This window comes from Physella acuta, unplaced genomic scaffold, assembly GCF_028476545.2.
Source record: "Physella acuta isolate Inbredline_101_S28 unplaced genomic scaffold, ASM2847654v3 ptg000308l, whole genome shotgun sequence".
In the NCBI taxonomy this organism is placed as follows: Eukaryota; Metazoa; Mollusca; class Gastropoda; family Physidae; genus Physella; species Physella acuta.
In genome coordinates, this window is record NW_026731827.1 from 1,192,949 (window position 1) to 1,207,843 (window position 14,895).

The window sequence follows — 14,895 nt, forward strand, 5'->3', positions numbered from 1 at the left end:
CAGTCTACTGACTTGAATCGAGATTTGAACTCAAGACTTATGGTTTAGTAGTCTAGCTCTACCGCTGGAGAGATGTAATGTAAACATTACATATAACCTAGGCATAGAGAATTCCTTTTCAAAAAATCGTTCATTACACAGAGTGCTCAATATAAACTATTTTGTTTTAAACATTTCAAATAAATGAAACAAGAAATAATGTAATGTTTTTATTTAGCAAAAATATGGACACAAAATTTAAAAAGCACAAAAAAATGTTTTTAAAAGTGTTGACACTAACTGTGGTTTTAACATAAACATTTGTACAAGCTAATGGGATTGTTGGAGAGGTGGCTAGTCAGATAGGTTGGCAGTTGACCTATGACTGCTGACCTTTGCCTTCCAAATATTGTCTGTTTCTGTACAGGTAACTAACAAATTTATCCTGCAGATATTTTTTACAAACAGTTGGCAATTATCTGCAGACAGCAGTTCTCGTTAAAAACATTTTGAGTGTTAACTTCAGTCTTACAAAATATAAAGCTACAACATGGTGTCACTGAAGTTGGTAAAATCAAATGCAGTACATAAACAACATATTGGATCCCCAGCATTTCAAAGGTTCTAAGTGTTTAATTTTTAATTCTTCCAGTAATATACTATAATAACACAGCCCCCCCCCCCCCCCCAAACACACACACCTGTCTATAGCGAAAACCAGAAATTTAAAAAAATTCCAACTTTCAGTAAAGATTGGGAATTATAAGGAATCCAATATTATTGGACAGTTTATCTAAAATACATGTTTTAAAAGTTTAGTATTTCATTTTCATAAACTAACAAAAAATTAGGTATAGGATATATGAAAATCATCAAAACATATTCTTCAAAACAAAATTACTCAAGGGACTTTTAGGTAGAGTACAATTATAGACATTTCTTGAAACTCACTGATGTGATGAAATTATGTAAAAGTAAAAGCTGTTTTAAAATATATGAAAAAAGAAAAAAAAAATTCTACACAATTTTTTATAAGTATCTATTATACAGTTAAATAATTTTTTACTCTAAAACCTTCATTTTCATCTGTCTTTAGTAGCTTTACAGGTATAGAGAATAGTAAACCCTTTTTAAAAATTTAAAGTGAAATTCTATTGACAATTAAAAAGTAGGATAATATATTTTCTCACACTTTACAGGCTTGACCTTTTAAAGCCTGGCAATATATTGATGTAATAAATCATAGATGGAACATAGTGCAAAGAAAGGAGAATATTTGTCAAACTATAGTTTACTCCAAGAACTTATATTTTCCAAAGTATATTTCTTTAGTTACACAAAAACATCACTTAGAACCATGTAATTCTGAGAGGATGAAATTTCATTACAAAAACATAGCCCAAACACAAAAAGCAACAGAAAGGACAAAAAAAATGATGAAAAAAAACAAGAATAAAAAAAAAAGACATAGAAAAGTAGCCGTAAAGAAATTAGCATTAAGTTACTACCTGTAATCAATTATTTCATTCAACCAACAAGCCTAACTCATCTGATTTTTGCCTACAATCTAACATGCTTAGTTAGCATAACATTACTGCCTGTAATCCAATAAATTACTTTATTACTACTTGTAACAGTTATTTTGTTCGTAGAGCAAGACTAAAGTAACAATCGTTCATTAAACAAGACTAAAGTAACAAATTTCACACAGCTGCCTGTTATGTAACTTTATTATCACTGCTGGCTGTAATATCCATACACAAATTTACTAACATGACACCAAAAAAAGTTTACATGAATAAATCAATGTGATAAGTAGTTTGAAATTATCAAAACATTTAGAGGTAAAGAACAAAAGAATGAAAAAAGTTTTACTGCAGTAATTATCAATTAATGTGACTTAATGGTGTATTTAACAGACAATTTCTAGCTTTGAATTATCGTTATAAATAACATTTTGGCATAGCTGAATAAGTGGCACTAGTGTCATAACTGCACTTCTTTCTGACTACTTCCACTTTCATTGTGGTCGTCTTTCTTCTTCTGTCTGGATCGTAGAACCTCTTTCAACAGATTGGCTACATCTTTAGAATTTTCTTCACTTTCACCGTCTGCGGAAATATTCATGGGTTATCAAACAAGTTCCAGCTCATGGGATAAAAACTGGCCATTTTATACCAGCTGAAATGTGTCGCCCTGAATAAAACTGTTGACTTACCATTGGTGGGGCCTGTTAGATCTTTCTCTAGAGCTAGCTTATCATTAGCACATCTCAGCATGGCCTCATCTACTGTGTCTTCACACAACAGTTTCACAACAGTTACCTCCCTGTAACAGTTGTAAAAATATACAGAACAATTTCACCAGTTACTGCCCTGCAAAATATTTTTAAAATACTACTAAATTTAGTATACTAAGATGTGCATGCTTGATATGGTCTGAGTAATTATATCATGAATATTTTTTCACAAAAATGCCTAGAACAACAAGAAATAACAAACCTCTTCTGCCCCAGTCTATGGCACCTATCTTCAGCTTGCTTGTCATTGTATGGGTTGAAGTCAATATCATGCAGGATAATTGTGTTGGCTGCAGCCAAGTTAATGCCCACACCACCAGCTCGTGTTGACAGTAGAAATATAAAAATGTCGGGTTCATTGTTGAACCTATCAATCAGCTGCAGCCTAGAGATCACAGAACAAATTTTTACAACCAATCAGTTTAAACATCTTTATATAAACAAACTTAACCAGCCTAAACATCTTTACACAATCGTCCTCAACCAGTCTAAACATCTTTACACAATCATCCTCAACCAGTCTAAACATCTTTACACAATCAACCAAAACATCTTAACACAGAGAGCCTAAACTTCTTTATGCTGCTATCCTAGATATCTTCACATGCCAAATGCAACATCTTTAAACGGCTTAACTTGAAAAAAAATTCATATATACAAAATGTTAACAATTGACCAGTAACAAGAAAAGTGAGAGTTCATGTTTTTAAATATTTAAGAAAAAAGTTTTTTTAATGGTTATTCAATTATCTAACACAGGAGTGCCTCACCTGTCAGGAACAGGAGTTTGACCATCCATCCTGATGTATTTATGGCCTCTTTCTTCCAAGTAGAGCTCTACAATATCTAACATCATGGTGAACTGACTGAACAGTAGCACACGGTCACCCTGCAAATGTAACAGACCAGTAGCATCACAGGTGTAATAAAGATATAATGCTCTAGCACAAATTAATAATAATATTAATTAATATTTTATAGTAATGGTATGTTTTTAAGTGGCATACTAACCTTTTCTTTCATTCCTGGTAGTAACTCATCAAGTTTCCTAAACTTTCCAGAATCTAAAATGACAGACTGATCTAGACAATATTTGCCAAGGTATTTCTGAAACAAACAAAAACTTCCTATTCAATAATTACAATTACTATTCATAACATGTTTAAAAAATTATGTTTTAACTTGATTGTAGCAAAGTATGGTTAACAGTAAAATTTATAAAAAGGTATCAAATTCTGCAAGTATAACTTGTTAGTAGATGTGTTATTGGATCAAACTATTAAAATCAGAAAATGACAAATTGCATTTTGTAATCTTAAATCAACAGTCCTAAAATTTCAACATAAAAAAATATGATATGACAAAGAATTCCCAGTCTTACCTTATACTGCTTACAAAGATTTAGCAACTCAAAATCATTTAGGACAGACATGTCCTCTTCTATAAGATGTGGCAGAGCTCCTCTTTCTTTGTGTGAAGGCTCCTACGGACAATAACAAAACAATAAAAATCTCAAAAATCTTAATTCCTATGTAGTAATGGATAAGGAAAATTTAAATTTAAAAAAAATAATACTCTAGCTATATCCTTGGCCATCTTTTTCAACTGATCATCAGTGTACAAGTTGCGTAGCAGCAGAGGGTGGTTAGCAGCTTTCCTAAACTGCATGAATATCCCAACACCTCCTATAGTTGAGGTGTCTTCATCATCCTTCAGTTCCTGTGAGTACTTGGTCACAAGTCTGTCATAGAGGTCTTGCTGGGCTGGAATCATGCAACATTTCTCTATGCGCTCAGTCTTTTTGGGGAGCTGTTGTAGAACCTGCAAGCAAAGTTCAGATTTTTTAACAATCAATCAAGTCCTTGTATTAATGTAATTAAGTTATTAATTAATTTTAAAAAATTAATTAATTTTAAAAGTTTGTTAAAAAACTTTTATTACCTGGATATTAATTATTTTTAATACAATAAATCTTGGATCACAACCTAAAGGCTCTAACTCAAAGCTACACATCATATTATAAACTTTGTGAGATAACAGTTTCATTACACTACAACACTCCACATCAAAGAATACAAAACAAAATAACAAATTTGAATACTAACATCACGTTTTAACCTTCGTAGTACAAAAGGTTTCATAATTCTCTTTGCTTGGGCTATTCTGTCTTTTTCAAATCGGCTCTTTTGTTTATCTTCAGATCGCTATAGGAATGACAAAAATAATTTTTCAAAAGAGTAAAACTACTTTATTAATTAAAAATAAATTAAAAAAGAGATTCTGCATCATTTATTTTCATTTTAAAATGAGCAATTTAATTATTTAAAAAAATAAACTTACAGAAATCATGGCAAATACTTTTTTTAAATGGTCAGTTTTTCCTTGAAATATTTCAGGCATCACAAAACAAAGAAGAGACATTAACTCCAGCAAGTTATTCTGTAGGGGTGTCCCAGTCAATAGTAAACGCCGTTCTGCCTGAGAAAAAACATCACAACTTAGGGAAGCCAATGGACACACCACTTAACCATTAAAGCAATAAAACACTATCCAAACTATTACTATAAACATTACGAAAAAAACATTACAAGACAACAACTTACTGCAATTTTCATTAAGTTCTGAAATCTCAGTGATGACATATTCTTTAGCATATGGCCTTCATCAAATACAGCGTAGTGGAATTCAAATTTTTTAAACAGCACTCTGTCTTCCACCCCACCAGTAGCCATGTTATAACTATGACGACAAAGTAAGCAACATACTGAAGTCATTCATTACTTCAACAAGTCAACCTTTTATTACAAGAGTCAATAATTAATTTAACAAGTAATCTTTTATTACAAAAGTAAATAATTATTTCAACAATGTGAAAACTCTTACGTTGTTAGCAATACATTAAACTCCTCCCCTTGAAAAAATATGGAATGTCTAACAGCTCTCCTCTCTTCCTGAGATCCATAATATACAACAACTTTTAGGGTAGGGCACCACCTCTGTAGCTCACGTAACCAGTTTTCTACAAACAAATTGTGTATAAAAAACTATTTCTTCAAATAATCAATCATGGGTAACAAAACTGAAGTATTAATTATAGAAATAACAACAAGCACAAGGTGTTAAAAGAAATGTGGACCAACCTATAGTTGAAGATGGTACAATAATAACATGAGGTCCTTCCTCCCCTTCTTCCATCAGATGAGCCAGAAAAGCAATGGCTTGAATAGTTTTTCCTAGCCCCTACATTTTATAGATGTATTATACAAAACTGTTGAACCATTAAACACACTGCAAAATTTCTTTTTAACACTTCTTAAAAAATTGTTTACAATAAGTATCCATCTGTTTTACCATTTCATCAGCCAAAATTCCGTTGAGCTGCTGCTCATGCATGATTCGCAACCAGCTAAGTCCTATCAATTGGTATGGTTGTAACTCAAGTCTGGAAGTAAAATATGGATTAAACCACCTATCAGTAACAGGTCAACAACTGTATCACAAGGGAGTTAATTCTTCAAAAAATAGTTGATTCATGAAACAGTATGAAAATAATCATACACTCACCATTTTAAATCAACCAGATGCAATCTTTTTTAAAGTTAGAGTTAGAATTAATAATTTAATCATCATTAAAAGTTAATTATAAAATATTACTATTTTTAAATGTACTTCATCTTAGAATAAAACTTCTATTAATGTTAGCTAACAATCAAATACTGTTTTAAGAAACTGAATTGCTGATTTACTATTATATTTTTTCATTAACTATGTAGTTAATAGTTACAGAAACACTAATATTAGATTTATCATATATAGCACAATATCATTTCAGACTCATTCTAACTTTAATAAGTTCATAGTCATCTACGTACTTGAAACTTAAAACTAATGGTCTTTTATTACTTGCAATATGGATGCAGAAACCAAAATAAAAGTTAATGATTTTTGCCTAGTTTTTCGTTCACTAACATCAACATGTATGGAGATAATCTAAATAATACACATCGAGGTTTTGTAGCTATAGATGTTGTAACTTTAGGGGAAAAATAACTGAAATGCTTATAAATATAACATGAGCTTACAACTTTTAACCTTTCTATTAATACCCAATCAATCTACATAAATAAAGATAATTACTCTTTCGGCAGCAGATCTGGCTGTTTGGTAATTCTTTTGTCGTCTTTCTCACTGTATGACCCACCATGCTTGGTAAGTTTTGAAACAACTTGACCCATCTGCTGAGAAATACTTTCACAACGCATCATCAACCGTCGAATGGTATTCCGCACCTGCATGATCTCTTTACAGCCAGAAATAAGGGAGGTAGACAAACTTTTTTCTGTGTTGAATGCTTCCAGCTACAAAATGTATTTAACAGAGCTCATTGAATTGATTGTGAAGTATTTTTGTTAAGGTCACAGAAGAAACAATTAGTCACTGTCACATCATACTTGCGCAAGTCATATCATGTTGTATCGTGTTGTGAGTATTGTATATCGTGTTGTGAGTATTGTATCATGTTGTGAGTATATTTTTTAAGAATTAAATTTTGTATTATTTGTTTTGTCAGAATTGAAGCAAATTCTTTTAAACGAGAAAAATGGCCCGTTGAGGAAGGGTACAACGGGCGCTAGGCTGATAGTGCTGTCTCTTTTCTCTAAACTAAAACCAACCCACCCCACCACACACCACCCCCACCCCACCCCCACCCCCTCCACACACCGCCCCCCCACCCCCCCCCCCCCCAAAAAAAACATGTCTACCGCCCCATTCAACGAAATATAATTATATACTTTTTCCAGTGTCCGCCCCCTCCCAGAAAATTCTACCCCCGCCCCCGAAAATTTCAAGTACCCCCACCCCTCTCCGGGGAGGAAAAAGTCTGAAAGAAACACTGAAACCAACCCCCCCCCCACCCCCCCCCCACCTCCACACACCACCCCCCCACCCCCCCACCCCCCACCCCAAAAAAAAAACATGTCTACCGTCCCATTGCAAGAAAACCACTTTTTAGATTAGACACATTAATTAGGCTGTAATTTTATTATAGAGTATCGATGAGGAAATTTCTTTTGAGTTGGGGAGGGGGGGGGGGGGGCTCAGACGTTCTTACGCGGGGGGTGGGGCTTCGCCCCTACCCGAAGAATTGTATGCAAGAAACTCTTCACGCAAACCATTTAGATTAGACAACATTTCCTTTTTTTCAATGTTTACGCGAGAATCAATGACGTCATTACATTACTGTGTGCACTCTCTGGTTTGAGATTATGTTCTACTCTACGCTAAATGTGTCGACGTCATATTTCGTTTTTCGAATTACTGTGCATGTTTTTAAATTGCTTGTGTTTTCTCTAGAGCGTTCTTGTCAGACAGAGCGTTCTTGTCAGACAGACAGCGAAACTATTATTATAGAGACAGAGCGTTCTTGTCAGACAGAGCGTTCTTGTCAGACAGACAGCGAAACTATTATTATAGATGTTCTCTGATAGGCCTATGATTTAGTCATTTGTGTCAAAATATGAGTGTGAATTACACAATTAAAATATAACTTTAAGTCCCCAATGACAAACTTAAATAATGACTGACAAACTGTAAAAGCATCATAGGTCTAGCTTAACACTAACAGGCTTTTATTTATCAAACAATTAGAATAATAGGAAAGGGATTAAGCCAAAACATACCAACTTTTGCCAAGTTTTGAATGGTCGTAAAGAAATAATAACTTCAGCTTTCTTTTTGGAACACCCTGGCATAGCTGTAAGTTCCTCAACTGTTGCTTCCTCAAAAAATTGTAGAAAATTGTCTGTCTCTGATTTTGTTTTGTTGTCTAGATCCTGAAAAAAGAGACATTAATTTGATAAACATAAGTAATTTATATTTAGCAACATAAAGCCATAGACAACACAAGTGACATACCTCACTATCATCACTATCCCCACTGTTGTCATACTCATCATAATCATCATCTTCATCACTGAGATCAATATCTTTCTTACTTTTCTTACGAACTGAAGATTAAGAAATAAATGTTATTTACATGTGAATGATAAATATTAAGTAAAACAATATTCAGAATGTAATAATTAATAAAATACATCATTTTACAACACTTATTGAAGCAAATTTCATTTTTTAAAGGTACCTTTTGAAGAGGAAAGATTTGATTTTAATGCAGAGTTTTGCTTCCCTATATTCCGAACAGATGAGCTGGGTCCAGCTTCTTTTTCACTTAAAGACTGTGCAAGTAAGGCATCAGCAGAATCTTCATTGGTCAGGGCTTCCACTGCAGTTTCTGTATTTCCATTATTAGCTTCTAAAACTTTGCGCAAATGCTGAAATATTGTAAAATCTCAACGCTAGACATCTTTTAATGTTGCACAACTATGAGAATAAGAAATTATAGTTGCTGAACTAGACTGATGACTGCATAAGTATTGCCAGAATAATATTAAACACCTATAATTAATGTAAATAAAAAACTCCTTACCTCAACTGATTTAGCTGGGAAGCAACCTTGTAAAAATTCTATTCCTTTTTGAAACAACTCAGACTTTGAAGATTCCTTTAAGAAGTCCACACTGAGAACTCTTACAGGTGAAGGGGATCTCGGCATCATTTTAATCCTTTTGTAGTTGCCCCGAATTTCTGGTAATTCATCAGAATCTGGCACTGTACGCTTTTCTATTGAAATTAAACAAATAATGCACAGAATAAAAATCCAGCAAAAAAAGGTCTTAATGCTACTAAACAGTTGACTGATAGTGATTTATATTGCATAACCAAACAAAACAACAACTATTTCTATTTTGTTTTTAAACTGAAAACTAATTTTAAAAAGGGCCACATTTTTTAAAAAGGTCACCTCCAGACTTTGGCTTTGGTGAAGGCTCAGACACCATAAACTGTACAGCTTTATTGAAATCTCTAGGGTAAACAATTAGAGCAGCCCTCATCCTATTTTCACTTTTTTCAGGAAACATCTTCTTTAAGCGCTGGAAAAAATCTTCACTGTCATCTCCTTTTGAAGGTGAGTTGTTAAGTGGTGTCATTTCTTCTTGGGAATCAAGTACTCTTCGAGCCGTTGCCCTAATAAGATTACATTTTAAATATATAAACATTAATAATTTAGTATAGTGACCTGCAATTAGAATCAAATAAATGGTGGTGAATTTAGACAATTTTATTCCACTGTCAAGTGTAATTTTTAGATCTGTGTGGTCATACAGTAAGCAGTGTTCTGAATGTACCTAAAATACGACAGTAGTTATTTAAAAGCATATAGTAATTTTAAACCCACCCTCCATGCCTAAAGGTAGATAAACTAAATGTGTACTGCTTTTAAGAAGTATTTACAATTCATTTATGCAAAGATATCACACTAAAATACAAAGGATGAGTTTCTTTCTGTTTGTATTCAGATTGATTATTACCAACTTGTTTAATTTAACATGATGTATAAAAAAAAATGTTTAAATAAATAAAAAAAGAGCTGACCTTTGTATATGCCCCCGATTCCCATTACTGCTGACTACCATAGGACCTATTGCCTTAGACACCCAAGGTCCAGGAGCTGGAGAATCTGAAGGTGCTGAGTGATTTATTATTATCTTATGGTTGGCATTTGTTCTGGACTCAAATACTGGACTGGATGGTGAATTCCCAACAGCATTGTTGCTCACTGAATGCTGGGAAGAGTACTGTGAGCCATAAGGTTGAGTACTCTGGCTATCAAAGCTATCTAAATATCCTTGGCTGTTAACTAAAGTTGCTTGACTATCCATAGAAACTTGGCTCCCGTTAAAGGAATTTTGATTTGAATAAATGTAAGTTGCTTGACTGTCAAAGGAATTGTGGCTGTTTTCTAGAAAAATACAATTTAATTATACATACTGCTGCATGCTGTAAATAAATTTTAAAAATATACAATATTTATGTGGCACAGTTTAATGGCTTTTTAAAAATAAATATTACTTCTTGGAACTATGTCAACATTTTATTATTACTAGCATGTAGAAAATGTGTATTTATTTGAATAAAACATTTAGAATTGGGTGTGTCAAAATAAAAAATAGGTCTTAAGTTTTAACCCAAAGGTTTCTAAAAAACATAATTAGGAGAATTATTTCAGAAAGAGTTCTTGTTTACATTTTCAAAGGAACATTGTCATTTTTTGTAGTGCATGAAAAACCTAGAATCTTTCAAAGGAGAGTACCTCTGGAAAACACATTGCACACATTTTGATCCTGTGAGTCCGAATGACTGATCTGTGAGGCTGACTTTTTCACAAAACGGTACTTTAATAAAGTATTGACAGCACCATTAGACCCACTCATTTCTAGTATTTGTCTCTGTGGAGTTAATAAACTAACCAAATTATATTTTAAATAAATATTATTACTATTAATAAATATACTGATATTATGAAGAAATTAATGATCCAATTTACAAAGTAATTTTATCTGTTTTGGTTATAAAATAAAGGACTGCTAATTCTTTATAGTTGACTCCCATATAATTTTCGGACAGTAAAAATAGGTCTTACTAGAATGAGGTCTGCATGGAAATCAGAGTTAACTTACATAGACAACTAAGGTGGAATGATAGGATGTTATTGGTTGAAGTTAATTTGTTTGGTGATTGAAAGCAAGATACATTTTTAAAATGACATACGGATTAAGGTTGCAAATTTCCAATAATGTACTCTTCATTAAAATATTAAGCCACCTAAAAGAGATTTGGTAATATGAGTTTGCCTGTCTCCAATAATTTTAATAATATTTCCGAATTTAAGCTATTTTAAGTTAACATAAACTGATATAGTGTATTTAAATTATTCAGTTGTTTTAAAACTCTTTAACTCACTGTGGTGATGTAATGTGTATGAAAGGTGAATACGTGGAACAGGTCACTGCGTGTGTATATGTATCATGTAGTGAGACGCGAGGCCGGGTGTGTACGAGGGTACAAGGGAAGCGACTGGTCGGGTGACAGCGGCTGTGTTGTGAGCGAGAGAAAGGTGGTGTGTAGGGATGAATGCGGAGGACAGTTGAAGGTTGAGTGTGGAAGCAAGGAGGTTGATGTTGGAACTGGAGGACGGGAGATAGAGAAATAAAGAATACTGTAATAGCCTCAATCGTGTTGTGCTTTCTTTGAGATTCAGACGCCCTCACACTCACTAAGGGAGAAAAATCAATAAAACCTGGTATGTTACCCTCTGAGAAGCCACACAATACAATAAATAGGGCCTAATTATAAGACTGTTGTTTTTTTTTATGGTTACCTATGTTATATCCCAACAAATTATACGTTTATTACAGTGAATCAATATTAAAACATGTTGCTCTGAAATATGCACATTCAGATACTAATAGCAAATGCTTTTTTTATTTTTTTTCGGTTAAAAAAGTTACGGTGAATAAAGCTAAAAAGCTGTCATAATCAAGCCAAAGCGGAATTTTAACATAATAATAAGATTTTTTCTATTGAGGAGTGTTATATTAGAGTCTTATATCTTTCTATAATATATCTATAATAAATACTCAAAAACTTCTCAGTTATAAATTCTGGTGTGGTTGATTGGTACCTAGAACCCACTGTCTTGAAAACAGAACAATGTGTGAAAAATTATTGAAGAACTTTTGATTAAAAAACCTTTAGGCCTAATTTTTAAATTTACAAAAAATTAAAATAGATCTGGCATGAAATAGGCAGGGTCCATTAATTTAGTACTGTTTTAAAATATTAAAGTGATTTAGTGAGACGCACAGTTTTCATTCATCGCAGAGAGACGCCAATCGATGAAGATTTAATTTTGAATACTGCAGCATTCAAATAAAAAATTGATAATTTATTATGTTTGGGAGAAAACTATACCAATAAAAGTGCAATTTGTTCTTAAAACTTCTGGGGATTTTTTTTATCCCTGTCTGATAACAGAATCTTCTTTAAAAAGGATGTTAGGTTACGGTGGTTAACTAATGACGTGTTGCAATGCAAGCCCTTTATCTATAACCCCCACACTAGGCCTACCATATGCCAAACCCTTGGCTAAAGTACACCTATTTTTGGGAGAGTCTATTGTCAGATATCCATAAGTATCTTCAATCATCCAAACTTTTGTATACAGTGTAGTGTACTAGTAGGCCAAATTGAATGGACGCGAGCGAGTTGACGAGAATCCTTCCATCATGTTGTTGACATGGAATAAAAACGTGCTTTTTTAGATTTAGACCGTAAAAATAATAAAAAATAATGACTTAGGCCTAAGCCTAATATTAATTTTGAAATTTCATATTTTTAGAATAATGGTTTTAAGTTGCAAATCCAGAGAACTTGAAAATAATTTGTTGAGTTAAAGGCTACATTTCTATTTATTTTCATCAAGCCTAAGTTATAACCAGATGTTTCACTTTCGTAAGACACATATTGATTGGCTGTACAGGAATTACGTGATCGATAATTATTTGTTTACAAAACTTTGCAGATAAAGTTTATAAATAACAATGCAAGTTTAAACCCCATGACCTAGTTTTTCTTTTTTTAGCTTACAATGTGTACAATAAAATTTTAAATGAAATTTACGGCAGCCTATCGAATAGCGGAATGCCATTGTTTATGTCGCCATTACATGTGAAATCCAAATTATTTTTGCTTTTTTTTTTATTTTTATTTAGGCCTAGTTACCGAACATATTAAAAACATCAAATACATAGTAAAGTCCGAAAAAACAGACAGGATTTTATAACCATATTAATAATTGTAACTATGCCGTGCATGATTTTTAAATTAATTAATGGGCCTCTCGAATACTTTCGCGCTCACGTCAATTAGCCATGGATTCTATAGGCCTACTATAACTAGATCTAGATCAGTATATCCAGATTCTAGGTCTGCTGAGAGCAGTGTTAGTCAAGTTAGATCAGATCTAGTCTAGATCTAGCTGTCACTAGATCCAGGTCTAGATTCTAATCTAGATCTAGAATCTAGATCTAGCTAGATCTACCATCTAGAGATCTAGTTGTTTAAGTTACTAAGTTAGATAATACTTAGAGTCAGTGTGAGTGTGTGCTCAACTCTGAGTTGGCAGTTCTGAGTTAGACTAGTGAGTCTAGTGACAACAGACTACTAGATTCTAGATCTAGAATCTAGTGACACTTCACTAAGAATCAAGAATTATTCTTACATATTACATAACACTTATCACTTAACACATAGATCTAGATCTACATAAAAAAAGTTAAAGTCTAGGCCAGGCCTAAAAAAGATTAAAGAACACTAAAGATTTTTTTTTATCCTGCCGATTTAGCCCACTGTTTTATATATCTAAATATTAGTCTTCATAGAGAGATCATGTTACATTTATAAGAAGACAGTACTAAATTTAATTAATATAGTCTAGATCTAGATCTATAAGAATAAGAACAACCTGTGAAATTAAAAAATCTTAGGGCCTACAGAAAAAGAACAGCATCGCATTCACCGTTGCCGCAAAATCCGGTGATTTCAAACCAGCGATATCTTCCAACATTGTCTTTTTCTGTACGCTTAGTTAGGCCTACGGAGCTTGCGTCAGCTTTTCTTTCCTTTTTCACTTTAAATAATTTAGTATGAGGATTACGAAAATTATGAATTAATTGAAAATAAACAGATATAATTGGTAATTATTTTAAGATTCAAAATTATATCACACGGAGGCCTAGAGCCTACCGAAACAAAAATTTGTCTTTAGGACAAAGCCGAAAAGATTTTTTATTATTATTGTATTAAATAAGGTATGCTGCATTGATTTTATTTACCGTATTGATATAAATAAGAGAGTCTCGAAGTCTGTTATCCCCTTCTATTAACATGAGTATTTTTTTTAAAATCATGTTGAGCTTTCTTGTGATTTTCAAATACCCTATGCTTAATTTTGTAGTGTTCCTATGGCTTAATTGGGATAATTTGTTAGGTCTACTAGTTATAAGTAGTCATAATCGACATTGTACAAATAGGCCTTTATCATTAAATTAAGCTATAGGCTTTTTTTTTATTTTTCATTTATTTTTTATGACTTGACCACGAAAACGATTTGTTTACTGTTCTTTGTTGTTGTTGTTGTTTTTATATATAGCTAATCACACATATGCTTTGTTCGGTAAGTGGTCGTCCAAGCGGCCCAGGAAAGTTTTAGCGGCCCTATTTTCATAGTGCATTTTTTTTATCATCTACTCCTGTGGACTGGTGCCTAAAAAGTCACGGGATACTTTACCGATTGCAATTTATAATAAAAAAGAAAACGAAAAATCCGAAGAGTTAATAAAATAGAGACTTTTTTTTTTAAATCAACGTACTAATAATAGGCCTTTTATAGCACCGGTCATGGCGGCCACTGGGAATTTTTTCCAGTCGACCTAACGAGATATTCCCAGGTGTCCCGTCCAGTCTACCCAGAGGTCGTCCATAAAAGATGTAACACTTCTAGGGGGAGGGGAACATTTGAGTGACGGGGGATGGAGTCAAAATGTGACGACACGCTTTGCATTTTGAAAAGTCATTTTAGCCATTGTCTTTTCTCTTAAGAAGACTTTTTTTTATATAGAGAAATTGGAGGGGGGTATTCTTTGAAGATTCGTTTT

The 14,895-nt window shown here is 33.0% G+C and overlaps 1 protein-coding gene across 2 annotated transcripts; it reads right to left on the reverse strand.

Moving 5' to 3' along the window:
* Positions 1-686: 686 nt before the first annotated feature.
* On the reverse strand, positions 687-13,961 carry LOC131940033 (SWI/SNF-related matrix-associated actin-dependent regulator of chromatin subfamily A containing DEAD/H box 1A). Of its 2 annotated transcripts, none has more exons than XM_059298571.1 (22): positions 13,733-13,961; positions 10,491-10,626; positions 9,773-10,139; positions 9,141-9,364; positions 8,766-8,959; positions 8,421-8,610; positions 8,195-8,286; positions 7,960-8,112; positions 6,416-6,636; positions 5,630-5,720; positions 5,419-5,518; positions 5,162-5,297; positions 4,882-5,017; positions 4,619-4,756; positions 4,384-4,482; positions 3,854-4,099; positions 3,660-3,761; positions 3,290-3,385; positions 3,049-3,167; positions 2,481-2,663; positions 2,198-2,307; positions 687-2,090 (listed from the first exon to the last, which is right to left on the reverse strand). In XM_059298571.1, the coding sequence occupies exons 1-22, from the start codon at positions 13,751-13,753 to the stop codon at positions 1,966-1,968; spliced, it is 3,279 nt and encodes a 1,092-aa protein (XP_059154554.1). In that variant the 5' UTR covers positions 13,754-13,961; the 3' UTR covers positions 687-1,965. The 2 variants fall into 2 exon arrangements, with proteins under 2 accessions (XP_059154554.1, XP_059154555.1); XM_059298572.1 differs by having other exon boundaries at positions 13,704-13,765.
* Between the last annotated feature and the right edge of the window lie 934 nt (positions 13,962-14,895).